This window comes from Hoplias malabaricus, chromosome 18, assembly GCF_029633855.1.
Source record: "Hoplias malabaricus isolate fHopMal1 chromosome 18, fHopMal1.hap1, whole genome shotgun sequence".
NCBI lineage: Eukaryota > Metazoa > Chordata > Actinopteri > Characiformes > Erythrinidae > Hoplias > Hoplias malabaricus.
This window is the reverse complement of record NC_089817.1, coordinates 29,531,324-29,544,214: the sequence shown is the minus strand read 5'-3', so window position 1 is coordinate 29,544,214 and position 12,891 is coordinate 29,531,324. Positions and strand designations below refer to the sequence as shown.

The 12,891-nt window shown below is 45.5% G+C and overlaps 1 protein-coding gene across 1 annotated transcript in view; it reads right to left on the bottom strand.

The window, feature by feature from the left end:
* Positions 1-8,810: 8,810 nt before the first annotated feature.
* The window catches only part of kirrel3a (kirre like nephrin family adhesion molecule 3a), a 190,451-nt gene continuing 186,370 nt past the window's right edge, over positions 8,811-12,891 (bottom strand). Inside the window, exon 16 of the mRNA XM_066651440.1 lies at positions 8,811-12,150. Coding sequence (XP_066507537.1) covers positions 11,686-12,150 — 465 coding nt within the window. The 3' untranslated portion in view covers positions 8,811-11,685. The remainder of the gene's footprint in view (positions 12,151-12,891) is intronic.

The following is a 12,891-nucleotide window of genomic DNA, read 5'->3' as shown; positions in this document are numbered from 1 at the left end:
ACACTCATCTTTCACCTGATCCTAAACTCATCCCACTAACCCCAACACTCATTCTTCACCTGCCCCTAAACTCATCCCACTAACACTAACACCAACCAAAACACTCATCCTTCACCTGACCCTAAACTCATCCCACTAACCCCAACACTCACCCTTCACCTGCCCCTAAACTCAACTCACTAACCCCAACACTCACCCTTCACCTGCCCCTAAACTCAACTCACTAACCCCAACACTCATCTTTCACCTGATCCTAAACTCATACCACAAACCACAACACTCATCCTTCACCTGCCCCTAAACTCACCACACTAACCCCAACACTCACCCTTCACCTGCCCCTAAACTCAACTCACTAACCCCAACACTCACCCTTCACCTGCCCCTAAACTCAACTCACTAATCCCAACACTCACCCTTCATCTGCCCCTAAACTCATCCCACTAACCCCAACACTCACCTTTCACCTGCCCCTAAACTCAACCCACTCACACTAACCCCAACACTCACCCTTCACCTGCCCCTAAACTCAACTCACTAACCCCAACACTCACCCTTCACCTGCCCCTAAACTCATCCCACTAACCCCAAAACTCACCTTTCACCTGCCCCTAAACTCAACCCACTCACACTAACACCAACTCCAACACTCATCCTTCACCTGCCCCTAAACTTAACTAGCCCCAACACTATCACCATAAACCTAACCCTAACACCGACCACAACACTGAGCATCACCCTCACATTAACCCTATGTCATATGTGTAGACAGTGGAAATAAGAGATTGTCACTGTCACAGAATGACACTGATTTGTTGGTCCAAGTCGACAAATGTATGAATTAGACTCTTAATGTGGCACTGGGTTCCATCCTACAGCTTTAAACCAGACACTAACCTCAAATGAATAAAGGAAGAGAAGAGAGAGAGAAGACTGAACGGGGAAAGTTTAACAAACCCGAATAACGACATTTCTGTTTCATTACGAACGTCTCTAGAGAGGTCTTTTAGTTAAAGCAGAGGTGTCATTAAAGTCTTATTTACCCGCCCCCCCCACCTCCCCAACACCACACACACACACACACTACCTCTGATGGATTACTTTCTAATTCCCCTGAAGCTACATGCTGCTGGACGCAGACTCTGCCGGCCGTGACATACGCAGCAGAGTCCAATCAGTCACCAAAGGTAAACATTAAACCTGAGCGATGCCGAAGCTCCAGGTTCAGCTGCTGCTCCGCCGCTCACCCAAAGACGCTGATAAAGTCGAGCTAATTAGCTCACGCCGCCGCAGTCATCAGACGTTATTTCGCTCTGCTCTCGCGCATGACGCGAATGAGGAATCATGGTGAAACGGCGTTCCCTGAGATCCGCATTCCCCAGGGAACTCCCAGAGGAAGGTTTTACAGCTTGAATGCTGCTTAGGAGCAGTCTGTCATTTTTACAACCAACACACACCATAATATTTATTTACAGAATGTAAATATCAGCTCTCATCAAGAATAAAAAATCAAATCGCTTCGCTGTCCCTGTATGAACCGGTTTAATCTGCATAGAGAGGGTCACCCACATGAGGGCAGCCCGGTTTAAAATAAGTGTAGTACAGAGACTCTGAAACATTCCAACCACTAGGTGTCAGTATAACAGGTGCATGGAGATGCTGTCCAAAATGGCTCCCTATTCACTATTCCCTATATTACACTCTATTCAGTGCACTGGAGGCTAATGAACAATTTTGCACACTACTGTGTCTAGTGCAGTGCATTATGGGTATCTGTTATCCATTAATGTCAGATATTGTGGGATTGTTTAAGTGAACTGAAAATGGTCAACTATGTTTAGGGACACTACAAAATGGCGACCCCAAAATAGTGCCCTACATAGTGAATAGGGAACAGTTTCAAACACACAGTAGGACACTACAGGGATATTAAGGTGGAACTACAAGCTATTACGCTGACTACAAAGATATTAAGGTGGAACTACACTGCAGAAACTTCATGGAGGAACTAAAGATATTAAGGAGGAACCGCATAGAATTTAAGGTAGAACTACAGAGACGTTAAGGAGGAGCCACCGATATTCCTCCTCATTATTATTGGTGCTGTAATAGTCCAGTAATACATTAGTGGATTTAAGGTGGTACTGGCATGTTCATAACCCTGAGAGCTGGGATTTAAATTCCCATACATAATGTCAGTCCGAATATGGGAAATTGGGACTAAAGATGTCTAGATTTATGTCAGTTCCTGGTGGTGAACTTAGGGGATTTGGGAACACACCCTGGAGGGGGCGCCAGTCTTTCTCAGGGCAACACAGACACACACAGTTTTTGGACTATGGGAGGAAACCAGAGCACCCAGTGGAAACCCACACAGACACAGGGAGAACACACCAAACCCCTCACAGACAGTCACCCGGAGCGAGAATCGAACCCACAACCTCCAGGCCCCTGGAGCTGTGTGACTGCGACACTAACCTGCTGCGCCACCGTGCCACCCCTCAGATATTTAAAGCTTGTAAAATCTATTAGCACCGATATTTTAAATACTGTGGTTTTACAGTGACTCTTTCAGTAACAAGCTCTGATTCCCGGTTCTCATTCCGTCAGGCTCTGGATGAGGGGTGAATCGTAAAAAACTGGTCCAAGTGTAAATCAAACTGTGATCCCACTGTATTTCATCATTATATCAGTTTGTATCAGGCCTTAAGCTCAGCCCCTGAAGCTCTCAAAAACCTAAAAATGAGAGACCTGGTTCCAATTAGCTTTGTCTACCTTCACAATACACAGAAAGAAATCAGAATTGCTCATTTGTTGTTGGGCATTTTGGGAATTTCCAGCTAAATCAAAGCAAACCTATCCACTGAATGACACAGAAATTCAGAGACCCAGGGAAGACTGTACAGCAGAGACTCACTCTGAGACCATACGTCTCATTCTCTCTCAGGTAACCCCTCTGAAATCCTGCTTCTTACATCTTTGATGAGAGAATGCAAGATTGAGATGAGTTTCTACACGAGGTCACGCTGAGCCCTGGCTCGCTGGAATAAAGAAACCTTCAGTTGTTTCGTGCTGGATGAAGGCGCTGTTAAACCAGAGCCGCCGAATGAGGTCGGAAAAGTCGATGTTTTCTATCGTCAGCAAACTGACGCGCTACTTCAGCGAGGGTCCGAGGCCACGGAGCTTTGTTCGTTACCGCCGCAGCTCTGAAAAAAGCCAGGCCACCTTCACAAACATCTGGCTTTAAATAAATGATTACACGAGCCGCAGAAACTTTTGTCACAAACAACTTTTGAAGCATGGACAATGAAGGCTTTGTGAAGGATGAAAAGATGGCCACACGGCTCGGGGAGGGGAGGGAGACAGCTGGAAATGACAGGCGCTCACCACAGCCAGCGAGACGAAGCTCATTAGCTAAGCAAGCCAATTAAATGGAGAGTGCAAAGAAGGAGGAGAAGAAGAAAAAGAAGAAGAAGAAAAAGAAGGAAATAAACACCTGGGTATACATCGTTATGGTAATTACTGGCAGATAACGATCAATCTGCAGGAGAATGTTGTCTTTCCGCTGAAATGAATGGGTCATTTATCAACGTTATTAAAAACGAGACGTGACAGCGCAGGAGACTCTTCTTTTGCTGAAAATTTTCAGGCAAACAATGAGTGCCTCCGGAATAAAAAGAGCCACAGACGAACGCCGAGCTGCGGCGGACCCCCGAGGACTTCAAAGTCAAAATGTCACGGTGCATTTCTCACGGACTTATTCCCGCCGCTCCAGCGTTAATTGCGGGAAAGCAAATAGTTAGGCCAATAATGTGTGTGTCTGTCATCTGAAAGGTTGCGCCGTGGCGCAGGGGTGAAGTCATTAGCTGCTTTTATTTATTTCTTTCTCTCGTTTGGACCCCGGCGCTGGGACACCGGGTCATTCCTCACTTTATCGGAGTGTAATTATAATGCGCCCAGGCTCTTCAGCCATTCAGAGCACATGATGCCTACCACTACGCCAGAGCTGGGTGATATTAATGATCCAGAAGCAGGAGAGGATGTGGAAACGTGTTATTTAAAGAGGAATCTGAATGAAATGCTCAGCTCTACAGCAGCTCAGCACAGCCCTAAGGTCTTCACGCTCAATGCCAAGTGTCAGGTTTCCACCTCCTCTTCTTTGTTTTGGTTCTATTTATTCGCCCTGTTCTCCTCCGCCTTCGTGTGCTTGTCTAGTCTGTGACCTTGTGGCAGAGCGCCATCAAACGATCACTGCATTGTTCCAGCGTTTGGTTTAAACTTCGGGTGACTTGTGGTTTATACCTAGAAACGCCATCAAACTATTTTTTTACATGAATCAACATCACTGACCACTGCTTTACTTTTTACGTCCTAAAAGCTCCTTGATGAGAAGCTGATGAACAAATCCACTTCTCCATGTCCCTGTCTTTGGAGGTATGCTATTATTGTGTGTGTGTGTGTGTGTAACTGCAGCGCCTGCACTTTTTCTCAGATGTAGCACTAGCTCTAATATCCACTGAACATTGTACAAGCCTCTTTCTCTCGCTCTTTCTTTTCTTTTTTTTCCTCTAGAACAGTTTAGCAGAGTGATGATCCAGCAGGAAACACAAGCCAGCCTCAAATTGCTCCTGTCGCCGCCGCCACTTCATCTCCGCCACGGAGAGGCTGACCACCCTGGAGCCCATCGCCACGGAAACACGAGCTGCGTTAGAAGATGGTGTGCTACAAGAAAGGGCTTTATTCTTCTTTGTTCCTTTCCTTTGTTTTTTCTGCCCCTCATTGGCTCATCTTCTAAACAGCACCGAGAAACAGCACAGAGACGAGGGGCGGGGGGTGAAGAAAAGGCTTAGGGTTCTAGGCCTGAACGGTTATTAGGTTTGCGTTGGGCGCCAGGTTCACGGAGAACAGGTTGATGTTCAAAGGCGAATATGTTCATTAAACACAAGGGGGAAAAAACAATAAACAATGAGAAAAACACAGGTTACGGAAGGACATTTACTGAGTAGCTGAGAAATGAAAGAAGCTTTGCCTGGATTAACGCGGCTAAGGAACACATTTCTCTGACACACTGTCACTCAGGAACACTCCCTAAAGCTGGGGATGAAGCTGCACATGCAGCAAAACTGCTGCGCTTCACTGGGCTATAAAATAGTTGCAATTACATAGTAACGAAAGAACGTTTTGCTGTCGCAGGACATTTGTCTGAGGCACTGATTCGTATTGTACAACAGGTTGTTTCCGAGCAAGTCATTTACTGAACAAGAGACATTCCCTGAGCGCTGATATAGAGCAGAACAGCACTGGGACTTTTTACTCTACACGTATCACTCCGCCATACAGGTGGGTTATATTAACCCTTCATTAGGCACAATCACACCAGAGGGGTTTTACAGATGAACGTACCTACACAGACCTACAAAAGCAGCTGATTCCACTGAAGTAGAGATGCACCAAGCCGCTGCCTGCACTAATGCAGACCTATAAAGCAGCTGCCTGCGCTAACGTTAACTGTCACTGCTAATGTAGATCTACACGAAGAATGTTGCTTGGCTACAGTCCAGTTGTGAAATTAAACACAATAATAATGAAAGCGTTTTCCTTCGCTGTAGCGCCCCCTTGAGGCTAATTGGGCTGATATTTTGTGCCTGAGTAGCGGGACCGACTACTACCTACTGACCAAGTCTCAAGTCTCTAGGCCTTACGGTTTGGGCTGCGCGATGCGTTTTGAGGCAGAAAAATAAATAAAAAAATAAATAATAAAAATCAGAACAAACACAATAGGGTTTCAAGCACTTCCTGCTCGAACCCCTAATAATAAACTAAATAGTGCACTGAGAATACAAACAAGGAAGCTCAAAAGCAGTATCATCCTGGAGGGGGCGCTGTTACTGATTTTCTTAAGTGCTGATGTTGTAGATAAGAGTTGCCAAGTCCCAGACTTTGGAAGTCAGTATCTCAGTATGATCTCAGTGGGTTTCTTTGCTCCGTATCGTTCAGCTCTAACCTGAGGGACCCCTGAACACATTCTCACTTCAGTTCACTTCCTTGTGTGCCGCGATCCGATCCGAAGCCCAGCTGCAGGACGTCTGATCCGCGCTCTTCTGATCTTTACAGAGTGTGTAAACATCTTATCACAGAGCTCTTGTTTGGGCTGTTCATATTTTATATCAAATGCCGTCTGAAACTCCTTGTGAAGCCCCTTCTGCCGGCAGCGGAGAAAAGTGTTGTTTTTTTTTCCCCCCTTCCTCCAATCACATGCCTCTCTGCCCTTTATCCCAACACACCTTTGACCAAATCCATATAATGACCTTTATCTTCAGAGACTGCAATCAGCCCGTTTTGTCACAAACCATTACATCATTAATACAGACGTCGTCAGAGGGAGGAATTCATTTAAAAAGGTCAAAGATCACTCTTTATTTATTTATTTTTCCAGTCAAACCTGCTGAAAAACAGTTAACTGCCTGCTGCAGCAGAAAAGTTAGGTTCAGTGTCCATTCGTTTCAGGACACTGGCATTTGATTTTTTCCAAAGGAACCTGAAGCCACGCCCCCAAACTTTAGTCTTAGTAGCTGGGTGCTTTCTGCGCTTCTTAAAGTCCGACGCAATCCCAGACATTCCCTGATGTTGATGTTGAGGTCTGGGCTCTGGGACTGTGTTTGATTGTTCTTCTTTTGTGTCTATTTCCTTTTACTCAGTATGTGCTTCTCAGGTTTCACATCCTTTCAGACTCATCAGAATCGAGTGAAAAGATGGAGAGCACTGTGGATATTTTCAGAGCTGTACAAGGTTGTTTGATTGTCTACTGCCTCAGAGAGGGCATGTATAAAAACAGAAATGCATACAATCCACCAGCTGTAGTTGGTGTGCAGTTGCTGTGACGCGCTGTTAGCCCCTTTAGCATGACTGTGATACACTGCCGTCCCCATTTCTGTTTGTTTCATTTGCAGCCCGTCGTCTGAGTCGAGGCAGCGGTCAGCTGCAGGCCACTGGGTCTCCCCCCACAAAGGCCAGAGGGGGGTCAAATGACCGTCGGCTTACAGTGGTAACTGATGACTGGCAGGTACTGGGCAAACAATTCTTTAAACACTTACAGTTATTGCTAAGTTATAGCAACAATTTCAATTAATACAAACGTGCGGTTTTGTTATTATTTGTTTAATTGAAGCTATTTTCTAAAAGAAAAAGATAAATCTCAAACGGGTGATAATCTGAATTGTAAAAATGGGAAAAAATGAAAAGTTCTTTTCATACTTCAGCATGAGAGACTTATTTCCCTTAGACTCCTCAGTGGATTGTGTAATATTCATAGAAATGTCTCCTGGAATCTCAAGATCTGACTTCTCCATGGAGCTGTATAAATAATATCACACCGTCTGTGCCGGCATAGCCTCACAACTGCGCATCTCACGCTTTGAAAGAAAAGTTCGGGCCTGTCTGAAATCTCCACGACTTGAGCAAATTAAACCATTAAGATTCCATCAGTGCTGCCCTTGCGCTCGCTCGATGAAAAGTGGCTGTAGTAGTCATTTACCCACTGTTTACAACACACAGGCAACATACAGTTTCAGCGTCGGGATCCTCCTGACAAGAGGCGAGTCCAGAATGTGCTGATTAAGGCCTTCCCCGACAGCCTCGGACCCCGGGCGTGTGCCTTGACTTTCAATTACCGTGGCGAGGCAGAAAGAGCTGCTCTTTTTTTAAAGAGTTACAAACGCTACACAAACACTGCCCTGGCTATCTGGACCATGCATCATCTTCTGAAACCCATTTAGATTCGTGATGGATCCACCATGGTGGAGCCAACCTTTAAAAGCCAGGATGATGGATTAAAACCACACTTTAATAACTAATTCATACGAGGACCTTATGAAGCTTCATGAAATATCCCTAATGCCCCCACGGGGATTTAATATCTGAACGTCCAGATGGATCATCCCCAGCCCTCCCAGGCCTTAATGCAGCTCCAGAGCTGAACTAAAGGGGATTGATCAAGAATGGAGACCCCCTCTAATGAAATAACACGACACAACATTAAGCAAAAACATTCAGTTCAATGTGGAGGGGCCCCTTGAAGCATGTACCATGAGTTTAGCAATGCATTATGTATTTCTACAATGTATTAGATCCATGAACGTCTCGGAGTGTGTATCTCACCCCTGGCTTCAGGGGGGTGGGGGGTGCGTAGAGATATTGCAGGACGGGGGCGCTCATGAAGACCTGAGATTAATGCATGTCACTTTCAATAATTCCACTGTAAAAGAGATGTCTTTATTTTGTTTTATTTAAAAAGATGTTGCAGTTTTGTGTAAATTTCAAAAGTTTCAAATAAATTCCAGTGGAGTCTGGAAGCAAACATGTGTGTGTGTGGGTGTGTTGGATATATGGGGTTTGAAGAATATTCTAATATACAACAGTGCTGCAAAAGTTTGGTAACCATTGGCTGTTACAACTGCGTCTTCCTTTCAGGTCATAAATATCACAAAGGATGATGCTAACCTCTGCTAGCGCTCCTATGGGATTCTGTTTGTTGGTTAGCATTAAGCTAACAGTGTTTCACATTAAGGTTAAACACTGGCATCTTTAGGTTGTAACAGACTTTTGTTTTACCTTGTGTTGATTGCGTTTTTTGGTAAATCAGACACATTTGCCCTAATGTTCAGCTCCTGAAGTCCTATCCAATGGGAGAACTCACTGGATCTACCTAGATATCACAGAGAAACATTCTCATTGGCCATTTCAAGCATTAACCCTTTGTTTCAAACCAAAGTGTGACAATAAAATGACAGTAATACAACAAACATGTCTTGGTTTATTTTTAATATTTGAATCACCCAGTTTTTTCTGGGTTCAACTGAACTCCTCGTGACTCCAAAATGCCAAGAGCAGGGCAAGCACATGCTTCCTGTGAAACCCACAGATACTCAGTGTCCAAAGAAAAACATACACCGCCATTTTGTGTCGTTCACATTTTGTGAAAATGTAATGAAGAATGGATTTTGAAAATGATTCCGAATAAAATCAGTTTACACTTGACTTCCATTGAATTTGATTCGTTTATAAAATGCATTATTTGAATATACAGGTTTTTCTTTGGACAGTGACGATATTTACCTTCACGATGACAAATCTGAGACCTGATCCAGTCAGGCTGCTACTGCTGAGCTAAAAAACCCAAATCCGGCCCATTCTCTCAGCCTCCTGGGCTAGGCTTGGGTAGCAGACTCCTCCTAGGCATCAATAACACATCGGTAAAGGCAATTGACTCAATGGTGTATTTACAGCAAATGATCAGAGTGGACACGTCATGGCTTTAGTGATCACGTAACCTTCACGTTTGTTTTATTGAACACATGTCGTTTCCATGATTATCTGAATGAAACCGATTGCTTTTTTTGTCGTCCTTTTTCTCACAACCGTCCCCCATCAGTGGACACTCCGACACGATTTGTTTATTTTACCGAGCGTGTTTTGGTCAGCTCTTGTGGATGAGCTCACTTAAAACAGTGGGCTTATACATGTCCACCAGTGTCCGAACAAAAGCAGCTGTTAAAAAAAACAAGAATGGAAAATAAGCAGGATTTACAAGCTGGGAACAACGAACCGGAAGCGGAAGAGAAAAGAGGCTGTTAAACGTGTTTTTGGATTCACTGTACACACTCGTCTCATTGAGCTGCTTGAGGTCTGTTCAGAACGCTCGTGGTGAGCAGGGGTTCCACAATTGTTCAGTGTAAACGTGACCACCACAACGGCCTTATTTGGGGTCTTCGACCGATCTGCTTTGTCATGCAAGAGAACCGCGTTAAAACAATCAAACACAATGCATTCAGGCGGTGGCACTTCTCCAGAAATGGAAAAACAAAACCTTTTAAAAATGAAGTGACAATTTACAGCAGTGTAGTGCAGTGAAAACACTGGAAATCTCATTGTGGATGGAGTATCGGTGAGACCCGAGGGCGGCTTTTGTTATGCGGCGTCCTCTATGTCCTCCATGGTCCATCCTCGTGCCCTGGTCGGGACACTCTCCCTCGGTCGGGGGAGAGACAGGGAGAATTTGTGGCTGAAAGAAACACTCCCTTGTGCTTTGAATCACAGCTGAGTTCCAGAAGCCTCCAGAGTTTGGCTCCTCATGTAGATGGATAACACCCTGAAGGTCCCCCTCCTTTCCTCAAAAGCCAGGCCCCTGGAAGTCGTCCTGTCTCTGAGAAGGAATGAAGTCAGAAGAGTGGATGGTGACGGTGAGGCTGAAGGAGTCCTGATTGTCATGGATTGTCGAGTCGGATGGGTGATGTTTTTAATAACAACAGGCGGCTCAGGTAACTTACAAACACACACCGCTGATTTAAAACACACACATCATGTGTGGCTTTTATACACCGTCTCCAAAAGTATCCAGACACCTCTTCTGATCGGAGGATTCTTCAGTTTAAGGCACACCCACAGCTGAAGCAGGTGCTCGCGTGTGCACATACATATAAAAGCAAGGACAGCTGAATGGGACGCAGCCTCATATTTTAAGTCCTCTTAAATTTAAGGGTGAAGAACTCCTGAAGGACCTGTTTTTTTAAAGCATCACTATTGGTTTTACTGTTTGGAGGTTCTATTCTGGTTTTATTCCTAGAACCACAGATACGAGTAGGAACCATTAAAGCAACACTAGGTCATATTTTTACCTTAAAATTAGAGCTTCAAAATCACTGTGACGCTCCACTGAGCTGTAATAGGGGGTAACAGCCTCTGTTGTTGCTACTCCAGGCTCAGCACTGCAGAAACTGCACTGTGTAACTTTTGAAGGAGGGCAGGAAACACTCGAGTGGGCCTCAGATTTAAGAAGCCCACATCAGTGTTTGGTCTTTCTAAAGCTATTGTGGCTGAATGCAATCTAATCCTCACAGCAATGGTCCATTGTCTAGCATAAAGCCTTCCTAGAAGTAGTAGTTTGGCACTGTTCCTCTAAAGACCCTTTCACATGGACTTTATGCTAGCACCCTAGTTATGACTCTGGGTAAAGTCTGAGTCAGCTCATGTGAACTGAGCTGCTAATGTCCCAGAGTATCTCCTGTATGCGCTGCACAGGCACTGCCCCAGGCCTAAAACCTGTGGAATATTTCCCGCTGCCAGGACATGTCTGACACAGAAAATCTCCCACTGTGGCTATATGTGTGAAAGGACAACTCCGGGACATCTCCGGGCCTGATACTCGGGATTTCATATGTTTAGATTAGAGCCGAGGTGGGTGTACAGCAGTGGATAACACATCTGCCCTCTACAATGTGGACGTACGTCTATGTATAAAGCTGCATGTTTAAGAGCCGCGGTGGTTGGTGTAGGTGGGGACGGTGTAGTTGATAACACAGCTGCCCTCTACAAAGCAGAATGGGGTACGAATCCCAGCTCAGGTAAACACACCACTGAAACACAATTAAAGCCACTTCAGCTAAGAGCATCTGCCACAAATAAAAGTAAATATTAGTAAATGGAAAAGGTCAGAACCGAATGGTGTCTGGATACTTTCTGACGTCTTAGAGCACGTCACCATCCAAGCGAAAGAGCACGAAGTTCCTCAGACGGGAGTCACGTGGAGGCACATTGCCTCTCCTCATATCTCTTGACCGCGTCCCTGGCCGTATCCCTCGCTGTGTTCTTGGCTGCGTCCAGCGTTCGCCCTCTTTTTGCCTCAAGCCCTCACACGTGGGTCTGCATGCGCTTCTGCAGCGGCCGGGTCAGGTCCGAGTTCTGGGAGGATGCCTGCGAGTTGTGTGAGGAGGATGAGGCCGAGGCCGAGGCCTTGCTGGCCTTGTCGAAGGGGGCGTAGCCGTTGTCCGGCCGGCTGTAGCTGCTCACGCTGCTGTCGCACGCCGTGTCCTGGAATGAGCTGGAGTCGCTGAGGGAGGCTCTCTGGAGTTCGCGCTCACACAACTCGATGGAGCTGCTGCCCACTCCCAGGACGAAGCGCCCACCGTAGTCGTACAGCCGCTGAGTGGGCCCCGGGCCCAGCGTGGAGTAGATGTTGGTGAAGGACATGCCTGTGGGGACACGCTGCTTGCCCAACGTGGCGCTGGCCGGGTTACGGACCTCAGAGCTCTGACTGGCCGAAGGGGTGCTGTGCTCCTTGAAGGTGTTGACGCTGTAGTAGCCGTTCGTTGGGTCCTAAGACAATGGGAAGAGAAAAAGAGACAAAAAATACATCACATATTACTCCACATGTGCATAAACAATATATTCAGGCACTATTTTTACTGGAAAATTTCTGTTTATCCTGAGGGACACCTTCCTCCTTAATACAATCAAACTGGTTTATTTTGGCTAAATGTTAAAATGGTTTTAAAAATTAATAAGCATTGGAATGCCCTGGTTCAGTGCACATTACAGTGATCCCTCGCTACTTTGCGGTTCATCTTTCGCAGATTCGCTACTTCGCGGGTTTTTTCAAGGGGGCTTATGGCTGCTATATCGCGGATATTGAGGGAAAATCTAGGAAAAACGTAAGTATTTCTTACGTACAGTACATGTATTGTTCATGTCCACACCCGAGTGAAATTTACTGACGTTAAATCACAGCTTAGGAATGACTCTATTAAAGAAACTGGTGGGATATCACATGTAGTTCCAGCTGAAAAACATTATAGAACGACTGTTTAATGCAAAGGGAGGGGTGTTAACAGTAACAGGGAGGGTTTTAAAAGTCCAAATACTCGTTAAATACATAAAATATCTTTCCTCTACTTCGCGTAAATTCGTTTTTCGTGGGTGGCCTTGGAACGCATCCCCCGCGAAAAACGAGGGATCACTGTACTGTGAGAATCTGAAGCCCACCAACCCACACACTGTGAAACAACACCACCCAGTCATTCTGCTTTTGGCGTCAAGTGCAGAGACTTCAGTCTGCTT